Here is an 11272-nt window from a genome sequence, read left to right on the forward strand (position 1 = left end):
GTGTGTGTATAGGACGTGGGTTAAATTTGTGTTTTTCCCTTGCTCCCCTTCTGTGAGAGTCCTTAAACTAAATCGCATGGTTATCCTGCCTACTCGCTCTCTTCCGCGTTGGGGTTTACTATCCACGCTACATTGGGCTAATTGCTAAAGCTACGTCGTCTGGTCTCCAAGGTTAGTTCATCCTGACAGAATGACTGAGCCTATCGCCTTGAACCCAGCGGATTATGCGCATCTCTGCAACGTGGTGGACCAGCATGCCGAGCTAATCAATAAGCTAACCAGGGAGATTGCTACTCTGCGCCAGAGCGTCCAAGACGGTGCGGCCTTGCGCCGCGAGGTTGCGGAGCTCAGGCAGGAGAATGCGAATCTCCGGGCAGCTGTTGCTATTGGTGGAATTAAACTCAAACACAAGGTCGAGCGCTGTTAGAAACACACTACACTTCCCGTCCGTGCCATTTCATTTCTCTGATAATGAGAGAAAAACATTAGAAGCACCCCACCACGTTCCTGGGTTTTGTCATCTCGCCCCAGGGTGTGGCCATGAACCCGCAGAAGCTAGAGGTTGTGCGTTATTGGCCCCTACACAAGACCCTTAAGCAACTTCAACGGTTTCTTGGATTTGCAAATTTCTATCGTCGCTTTATCCGGGACTACAGTACAGTTCCTGCTCCCCTAACCGCCCTGACTCGCCCCTCATCTCTCCCATTCCATCTCAACTCTACCGCCATCGCTGCCTTCAAGAGCCTCATCGTTGTGTCATCGTTTCACCACCGCTCCTATCCTTCTTCACCCTGATGTCAGTAAACCATTCGTTGTGTAGGTGGACGCTTCAGATGTGGGCGCTAGGGCTGTCCTCTCGCAATGAAGTCCAGATCAGAAACTACACCCATGTAGTTTCTTCTCCAATTTTTTTTTTCCACTCAGCAGCAATACAGGGTAGGGGACCGCGAGCTGCTGGCCATAAAGTGGCCTTTGAAGAGAATGGCGTCACTGGCTCCAGGGTGCCAGGGAGCCATTCATCATCTGGACAGACCATCAGAATCTCATCACCATCAGGAGCCTAAAGCAACTGAATCCCCGACAGGCGTGGAGGGCACTGTTCCTTGAGAACTTTGATTTCCACCTCTCCTACCGAAGGCAGACGCCTATAGCAAGAGCCGGTCCTGGACAGGGGGTACTGTCATGCACACTCAATCGGCGACCGGCACTTGGACCCAGAAGTAAAGCGGTCACGGACCAGGAAGTTTAAGAGGAGTAAACAAACTACGATTCTACGCTCAGTCATTACGTTCGCCCATGTCGGTTCTGGCTGTCCGTCTACCGATTCATGAGTACTCACTTTTTTTGGGTTTTGCTTCCTGATATTGAGTGTGTGTATAGGACGCTGGTTAAATATGTGTTTTTCCCTTGCTCCCCTTCTGTGAGAGTCCTTAAACTAAATTGCGTGGTTATCCTGCCTACCCGCTCTCTTCCGCGTTTGGGTTTACCATTCACGCTACATTCTAATCGCTAAAGCTACGTTGTCTGGTCTCCGAGGTTAGCACATCTTGACAGTTTTAAACCCGTCAATTCTGCCAATTTCCCCATCTGCGAAACCAGTTTGATAACTTCACAACTTCATTAAAGGTGAGAAGAGGGATTACAGTAACTGAGCGCGCTGTCGCATTGTATATACTGTATATTGTTCATTCATGTCTTCTGATGATGGCGACACATTTTTATGTCATGAATCAGGACATTCGCATAGTTAACACTATCAGATAGCCTATTATCAGGAAATTTAATTAATTTCAATACCATTTAAATCCCTCGGTTTAAATGGTATTGAAATTAATTTAATTTTCTGATAGTAGGCTATCTGATAGTGTTACCTATGCAAATTTCCATGTCTTTCATTATTTTGTCCCTGTTAAGACATTACAAAAACTATATAAGAAACTTTTACAGCACGACATGTTTGCTTCAGCATTGAAAACAATATTGTTTTAGGTTAACTTTATACACAATTCATCGTTGTACTTGGTCCGGCTTTTAGATCCTTCCATACGTGATCTGGCGGATATTCAGTGAAGCACAAAACATTTATTTAAATTCCCGAATGTTGCCTGCGGCAAGTCGCGGCACGCCACGTGCTAAATTGAGGCATCTTGTGGGAGAACACGCGCAGTCTTAATGGCGACATTTGTATGTTTAAATTTCTTGTAAGTATTGTTGGTTGTGTCCTCCTGTTGATATTACCCCCTGTGTTTAGCTAGTTGGCTAAGTTTAGCTAAGTGTGTGTTTGGAAAGGTGCATGTTTAGCTATGAGCATGCTTAGCTCCATGTGGAGCTAATTGCTATGTTTAGCTAATTATCATGTTTAGCTAACTGCCACACCTAACTGATTGCCATGCCATGCCTAACTGATTGCCATGCCCCTAGCCATAGTAGTCCCTTCATGTCTCTAGTCCCTTCGTGTCTTTATTCCCTTCTGGTCTCCCTAGTTTCCCCATGTCTCTGGTCTCCCTATTTTCCCATGTGTCTCTGGTCTTCCTAGTTTCCCCTGTGTCTCTGGTCTCCCTAGTTTCCCCATGTCTCTGGTCTCCCTAGTTTTCCCTGTGTCTCTGGTCTCCCTAGTTTTCCCTGTGTCTCTGGTCTCCCTAGTTTCCCCCGTGTCTCTGGTCTTCCTAGTTTCTCCTGTGTCTCTGGTCTCCCTAGTTCCCCCCATGTCTCTGGCGTCCTGTCTTTAGTTCCGTCTCTGGTGTCTCAGTGTCTCTGGTAGCTCTATCTTTCTAGTCTTGTCTTGTGTCAGCTCCCTGCTAAATTTGTCGGTATGTGTTCGCCATAGCGCTTTGTGTGACTGGTATTAAAGCCTGTATGTGTTAGTAAGCCGGTTTTTCGCCGCAGCACTTGTGTTGTGTGACATGTATTAGTTTGTATGTGATGTCATCAAACCTGTGTTGCGCCATACACCTTTGAGTTTGAGTTTGTTGTTTGTTCTTTTTTGTTTGTTTTGTTTCTATATTTATATTTTGTTATTGATATGATTAAAAGACTCTTTTTGCTTACAACACCCCTCTGCGTTTATGCCTGCTCTTTGCGCCCAGGGTAATAACATCAGCCTGTAACACCAAGCTTATGACAAATAATGTTTTACTCTGCAAGAAATTAAATAACTACGAAAGCGCATTGCATTCACAAAAGAAAAAAAATCTTAAGAATTATGTCATAAATATGACTTACTAACTCATAATTATAAGATAAGATGAAGCAGTTTGTGGCAGGGGGCATTTTAGCACATAACATCAAAAACGAAAGTTACTGCATCCTTTTGCTTGGAAGCGCCTTTTTGCACACCCATGGAGATGTAGAACCTATCATTTCATTTAGCTTAATGATTGTACATTGGGTAATTTAACTACTGGACATTTCTGAAAACCCATCAGTTACGCCATTAATACATTAGCATTCCATATTGGTTATGTTACGTGAGGCGGTATGGAGAGCTGCACCACAAGTTGTTATAATATGTATAAAAGCCCTATCACAGGGCTTTAGAGGGGGTCAATGAAATAGGAGTTGATGTGAGAGTGCTTATAATATGCACAGGAAGACCTTTCCATTTAGAGATAGCGGGGGATTATTAATTAGGAACATAAAAGGAAACAAAAATAAATTGTAAACACAAAATGACCAGAGCTCCGCCCTCTACCCGAGAACGGATAGGGCTCGGGAAACAAAAAAAAATCTCTGAACTTTGGATCCTCACGGGGCGTTCGCTCTTACCGAGGATTTATAAGAGGGAGTGGGGTTTGTGTCCCTTTTGTACTTCAACCTGAGTGTGCATGCTGGACTGATGTGTGCCGCTCTCTTTCTCTCTCACTCACTCTCACCGGCGTCTTAGACGGCAGAGGCTGGGACTTTGCCTCTGTCTCTGAAGAGCACACTTTGTCTGTGATTTTTTTCTTTTTCTTTCTTTCTTTCTTTCTTTCTTTCTTTATTTCTTTCTTGTCTTTGGCTCTGATACCTTACTAAATGGTCGCACGAAGTGCAGAGGTAAATAAAGCCTTAAATAAACACGCTGCCAGGTGTGGCATGTCCAAGCTGATTGCCTTATGGTGGTGTTGCCTGGCAACCGCATGTCTATGTGGCCATGCCTCTGCCTGTTCAGAACACAGTGGAGTAGCAGCTTGCAAATCTGCCCATTCAGAAAATTGCATTTTATTCGTGGTTCTGACCCCTCGTGAGACCCACATCGTTACAGGTTTAGCTGCTCCTGAAGGAAGAGAGCCACTTCGAGAAGGACAGAATGTGCTTTCCTTCTGAACAGTCCTAAGCACTTTAGAAACCTGTGCAGTGTTGACATACTAACGATCATCAAAATTACTCAATGATATTAATATCTACCAGTATCAGGATCTCATAATTATGACTTATTATCTCATAATCACAAGATAATATTTCATAATTATGAGAATTGTTTTTTTTTTGTGAATGCCAAGCGCATCCTTAAATAACTTTAACTTATTTAAATAACTTTAACTCGTTTAACTCATTTGAAGTGCTCGTCATTAATGTTGCACTTAATGAAATACATAATAAACCCGCGCTATATTCTACTCTGGCCACCGTGTACAGACCCCCAGGGCCATATGCCGATTTTCTTAAAGAATTTGGACATCTGCTATCAGACCTAATTGTTAACTCTGACAAAGTGTTGATAGTAGGTGACTTTAACATTCATGTAGATGATGCTAACGACACTTTAGCCCTCGCATTTATGGACTTACTAAATTCCTTTGGGGTTAAACAAAATATAAATGGAGCAACTCACCGCTGTAATCATACGCTAGATTTAATTATATCTCATGGTATAGATGTCTCTAATATAGAGATTTTACCTCAAAGTAATGATATAACAGATCATCACCTCCTGATATATACTCTACCTGTAGAACAGATTAGCTGTGTCTCTCCACGTTATCGATTTGTTAGAAATATGAATCCGACTACTAAAGACAGATTTACAAGTAATCTACCGGATCTGTCCCAAATTCTTATTAGACCCCTAAATGCAGACGATCTAGATGAAGTGACTAGCAGCATGGGTACTATTTTTACCAGTACATTAGACACTGTTGCTCCCATCAGATTAAAAAAAGTCAGAGATAAAACACTTGCTCCTTGGTACAATAGTCATACTCGCGCCCTAAAGAAAGCAACCCGTAACCTTGAGCGAAAATGGAGAAAAACTAAATTAGAAGTTTTTCGAATTGCGTTTAAAGACAGTATGTGCAGCTATAGACGGGCTCTAAAAACCGCTAGGACCGAGCATTTTAGCCAACTGATAGCAAGAAACCAAAACAATCCCAAGTTCTTATTTAGTACAGTAGCCCGCCTATAAACCTAAGATGCCTGCAGAGAGTACTCCACAACATTTTAGTAGTGAAGATTTTATGGACTTCTTTAATGAAAAAATCGATAGCATAAGGAAGAAAATAACAGGTTCAACCTCTAATAGCATTTCATGATCTAGTTCAGCCTAGAGCTTCACATTTAGATTTTCAGTGCTTTACAGGTATAGGACAGAAAGAGCTGTATAAACTTATCACCTCAGCTAAATCAACAACGTGCCTGTTAGACCCAATACCAACCAGATTTTTAAAAGAAGTGATGCTTACAGTTGGAGAGCCACTTCTAAACATTATTAATTCTTCATTATATCTAGGTCACGTCCCTAAACCTTTGAAGCTGTCAGTTATTAAGCCGCTTCTTAAAAAATCTTATTTGGACGCGAATGAAATAACAAATTATAGACCGATTTCAAACCTTCCGTTCATATCAAAAATATTAGAAAAAGTAGTATCAGCTCAAATATGCACATTCTTGCAGGAAAACAACATCCTGGAAGAATTTCAGTCAGGTTTCAGGCCCCATCATAGTACAGAAACTGCACTAGCTAAGATTGCAAATGACTTGTTTTTAGCTTCAGACCAAGGCTGCATCTCAATACTAGTCTTAATTGATCTAAGTGCTGCATACGACACCATAGATCATAATATTCTCATAGATCGCCTACAAAATCATATAGGTATTCAGGGGCAGGCATTAAAATGGTTTAGATCATACCTGTCTGATCGATACCATTTTGTAGATCTAAATGGAGAACCGTCTGGTGTAATGCCAGTGAAATATGGGGTCCCACAAGGGTCAGTTTTAGGACCTCTCCTGTTCTCAATTTACATGCTTCCCCTGGGAAACATCATTAGAAGGCATGGGATTAGTTTCCATTGTTATGCCGATGATACCCAATTATACATCTCAACAAAACCAGATGAAATACCCAAGTTGTCTAGATTAACAGAGTGTGTCCAGGACATAAAAGATTGGATGACCAATAACTTTCTTTTACTAAATTCAAATAACACAGAGATATTGCTCATCGGCCCAAAAACCAGCACACAACAGCTTTCACAATTCAGCCTGCGTTTAGAAGGATGTACTGTTACTACCAGCTCAACAGTAAAAGACCTGGGCGTGATATTAGACAGTAACTTGTCTTTTGAAAATCATATTTCCAATATCACAAAAACAGCCTTTTTCCATCTTAGAAATGTTGCCAAACTTAGGAGTATCTTATCCGTATCTGATGCAGAAAAGCTAGTTCATGCATTCATGACCTCCAGACTGGACTATTGTAATGCATTACTAGGTGGTTGTCCTGCATCCTCAATAAACAAGCTACAGTTAGTCCAAAATGCAGCCGCCAGGGTTCTCACTAGATCCAGAAAAAATGATCATATAACACCTATATTATCGTCCCTGCACTGGCTACCTGTTCAATTTAGAATTAATTACAAAATAGTACTACTTACATACAAGGCTTTAAATGGTTTAGCTCCCACATACCTAACCAGTCTTCTGATACGCTATAATCCACCACGTCCCTTAAGATCACAAAACTCCGGACTTCTGGTAATTCCCAGAATTTTAAAATCTACAAAAGGGGGTAGGGCTTTTTTATATTTAGCTCCAAAGCTTTGGAATAGCCTTCCAGACAGTGTTCGGGGAGCAGACACGGTTTCCCAATTCAAAAGTAGACTCAAGACGCATCTCTTTAATCTGGCATACGCGTAACTCATCCCATAACCTCATACTCCAGTACACCTATCCTAAATGGCAACTACGCTAATTCTCTCCATCTTTTCTGTATTTTTCTACCCATCCTGAGACATCTGGAGATTGTGCCAGCTTTAGTAGACAAAGGCCAACCCTGCGAGGTTTCTAAGGCATCTTGAGAAGGACCTGCTCCAGCTAGATTCTGCTTTATGATGGCTGGAGCTACACATCCTGCTCCTGTGCTTCCAGTGATCTGACCCCATCTGCCCTCTGCACCTACTGCTGAACTGAATCTACACAACTTCTGTTATACTGAACTTTCACCTGCACAACACACATGATGTTATTTCTATCTGTTATCACCCAGATGAGGATGGGTTCCCTGTTGAGTCTGGTTCCTCTCAAGGTTTCTTCCTATTGCCATCTCAGGGAGTTTTTCCTTGCCACCGTCGCCGTCACCCTTGGCTTGCTCATCAGAGACATTTCATTCATCATTCATTCATTTCATTATTATCTAGACATATTTTTCTCACACATACACACTTCCAAATATTTTCTTTTCTAAAAAAAAAAAAATTCTTAAATTTTTTTTTTGTGAAGCTGCTTTGAGACAATGACCATTGTTAAAAGCGCTATATAAATAAAATTGAATTCAATTCAATTGAATAACCACTTCTGTATATGTAATGTTTTTGCACATAATATGAAATTGAGTATTTTTTCTTAATTTTACGGTTTTTGTTTGACAGTCGTTGCTGCCAGTCATTTGATGTTTTTTTTTTTTTTTTATAATTTTTTTATTTATTTCTACAGTGATATAGTTAAACAAAGCAATAATAAACTCACACTACAATGCCAAATTTGCCTCTCAGGCATGGAAATCTCTCCTCAAAGGGATGATGATTCTTTCTGCGCTCGACGAACGACAGCAATAGCAATATAACAACCTGCAACAAAGACACACACACACACACACACACACACACGCACAATGTAGTGCATCGAAATTAGCATAAACAGCACAAATAACTCAAACAGAAAAAATATTAATATTTATCCCCATCACTTGTACATTCTACAATTAGCATGTTCATACAATCTGGTTAAAACTAACTAACTTACTAACTAACCAAATAAAAACATAAACAGTAACTCACAGCTGGCAGCAAACAGAGAAGCAGGAAATTGTTAGAAGAGAGCTCACATTGTTTGTTCAATTCCGTTTTATTTCTAAAATGTGAGACAAAAATATAAATTACAAAAAAAACTTTGTATTTAAAGTAATAATAAAATAATTATAATTATTAGGATGTAATGATGTTGCTAATTAAATGTGCTCTGAATGTCTGTATTTTTACTGTCTATTGTTTTACTGTGTAGTTTCATTAGACCCATGTTAGTGTTTCATGTAAACAAGAACAACGAAAGCCTTTCCTTTGCTACTGTTCATGAAGGGTGTCAATAATTATGTAGTTAAGGACAAAAGAAACACAATGTAGTTAAAAAATACATTAGTGTCTGATGTCACTCACATTAGACTTGTTAAACCATATTTTTCCTGGTGAGGGAAAAAACGTGCAAGAGATTTAAATATGACTTGTGTATAAAAATAATAAACCTTTATTAGTGCAACTGACATGTTCAAACATCACACATTAAATAATAATAATAATAATAATAATAATAATAAATAAAAAACTTACCAGACTTGGGAACATCACTGATTTAAAAATTGCCTGGTAAGAAACAGTAAGAATCAATGTCAGGGGTAAGGAGTGTGTTCTAGTGGTGAAAATAGTTATACACACTAATCAATACAGTGTAAAGTCAGGAACATACAGTAACAGAAACACACACACACACACACACACACACACAAACACACACACACACACAGGATTATTATTATAAGATCATAACAGGAAAAAAACCTGTGATAAAGCTAAAGGTTTTAAATACATCATTACTCAGCATCTGTTCCTGGAGAACTTTAACATTATAGTAGAGCTCATATAGTAGGTTTGCTTTTACATCAAAAAGATTCTCTATTAACATTTGACTCAGTCCTAATAGACCTGCCCTAGGATTCGGTGGAACATGATGACTGTGAATTCTTCAGAGTTCCCGTGTATCTTTAGACACTTTGCAGCCTGTTGCAGTAAAGCACTTGTTCTTGTTTCTGTCATTCAATCCACATCATTTAATTTTTTTTTTTTTTATATGAAGTAATGGGGTCAAGACCTTTTCACAGTACTGTAGGTATATAAAAAGAGCACTTAAACAGTTTAGGACAGGTTTTAAACAAATTTAACACAGTTCATATGTGAACAGCTATGAGGGGTTTATATTTAACTCATATAAAGACCATATAGACATTTTCTTTAAAATTACAATAGGTGAAGAATCAGGCTAGCTCTGTTGATCTGACAGTCACAGGGAGACCAGGTTAAAAGGTGCTTTTAATGACAACCTGAACACTATGGTGTGAAAGTGAAGGTCAATGAGACTTTAATAATAGTCACGTATGTACAGTACATCATCTCAGTGACATTAAGCAAAGTCAAACACTTTATGAGTAGTAGTGTACGTTACAATAAAGAAAATGTCACTCATCAGTTGTACTCACCACATAGTACGATCTGTTTTGTTGCTCAATAGCTGTGTTCTGAGAGAGAGAGAGAGAGAGAGCGTCAGTTTCCTCAGCTTGTGTTCTGCATATTTTACGTCACCAGGATAATTGGATTTTTCTTTGACGTGATTGCTTCTTAATGGAAGTTAGCACTTATCAGAAACACTAAAGTGCATTTGCGGTTTGTGGAGAAATCCCCAAAAGAGTGTGGATAAGATTCTATACATGTCTGTCTCAGTGAATAATAAAAATACTGTAGTAATAATAATAATGCAATATCTCATAATGCCATCTTGGGTTTGTTTAATTGTAAAAAGAGTGGAAAGATCTGTTATGAGATGGTTGCTGCAGCAATGGAAGAAGAAAACATTTTAGTAAAAAAAATCACTGTTAAGTGTGGTAATATTAACACCTTTTTTTATTTGTTATCACACATGAGCGTCTCTGTGGAACTGTAGAATGCGTTCCTGTTGGTTACTCACCACTTAAACCTATTGCCATGGCTCAGTGCTATTCTACTGAATTGCTACACATTTACATTGGCATCGTAATAAAATGATTGATGATGACTAACTTTACATGATTGATTTTGCACACGTACAGTAAGAGTGGAATATAGAATTAAACAAAATTGACATGCAGAATTCAACACAAACGTGCCATCTGACTGTCGCTGGTGATAATATTTAATAATAAATGTAGTCATTTATATTAATTCAGTTCTACTGGTGCATCCACAGGCTTTCACAGAACTTGTTTGTTTAAAACAGCTCTCCTTGTTCTTTATGTAAAATTTTCCTAATTCTATTAGAACAATGTTATATTTTACTGTATGGATCATAAAATACAATTTAAAACACTTTATACACAATGTTTAAACACTTACATCAAACAGATATTCTTGAAACGACGTGTTGCTGAAAAGAGGGTCCATTTGTGTAAAAAGTGTAAAAATGTTCCAAGTGAATAAAGCGAACAAAATCCAGCTGCTCTGGCTTCAGCTCCTCTTCATGCAGCAGCCTTGAGGATTCTTTATGGTTATATAGGACATGAGTTTAAACCACGCCCCATAAATTTACATCAACAGCTAAACCCCAATAAGACATCTATGAAACATCTACACTGTCCCAGATTATGAGAAATAAATTTTAAAAAAGTTACTGTAGGAAATAAAACTTGATAAATAATAATAATAATAATAATAATAATAAGAGGAAGAATAGATTTAACATTTTTATAATTTTTATTATTCACATTATTTATCAGTTAAAGGCTAATTATGTTACAAGAAAAAAAAATTAATACATAAATAAAAATATATTTCACATTCATTATATTGTAGCGTTTTTACCGCTAGAAGGATCTTGGAGAACAAGTTAGCTTGATTGCTGCCCAATGCAAATGGCTGGGAGAGGTTTATTCATCACACAGTCACAGTACAGCATGGGGAACACATCTACTCGAGAACCACAGCATTCAGCCTTAGCATGAACATGGCCGAAACCACTAATCCAAACAACCTTCCCCAACAGGGTGAACACATAG

General features: G+C 38.9%; 1 protein-coding gene across 1 annotated transcript in view; it reads right to left on the bottom strand.

Moving 5' to 3' along the window:
- LOC128508208 (stimulated by retinoic acid gene 6 protein-like) overlaps positions 1–10661 on the bottom strand; it is a 32058-nt gene extending 21397 nt beyond the window's left edge. Inside the window, exons 1-2 of the mRNA XM_053479431.1 lie at positions 10614–10661; positions 7945–8045 (exon numbers count right to left, since the gene is read on the bottom strand). Coding sequence (XP_053335406.1) covers positions 7945–8045; positions 10614–10661 — 149 coding nt within the window. The remainder of the gene's footprint in view (positions 1–7944; positions 8046–10613) is intronic.
- Positions 10662–11272: the final 611 nt, after the last annotated feature.

This window comes from Clarias gariepinus, chromosome 20 (assembly GCF_024256425.1).
Source record: "Clarias gariepinus isolate MV-2021 ecotype Netherlands chromosome 20, CGAR_prim_01v2, whole genome shotgun sequence".
NCBI lineage: Eukaryota > Metazoa > Chordata > Actinopteri > Siluriformes > Clariidae > Clarias > Clarias gariepinus.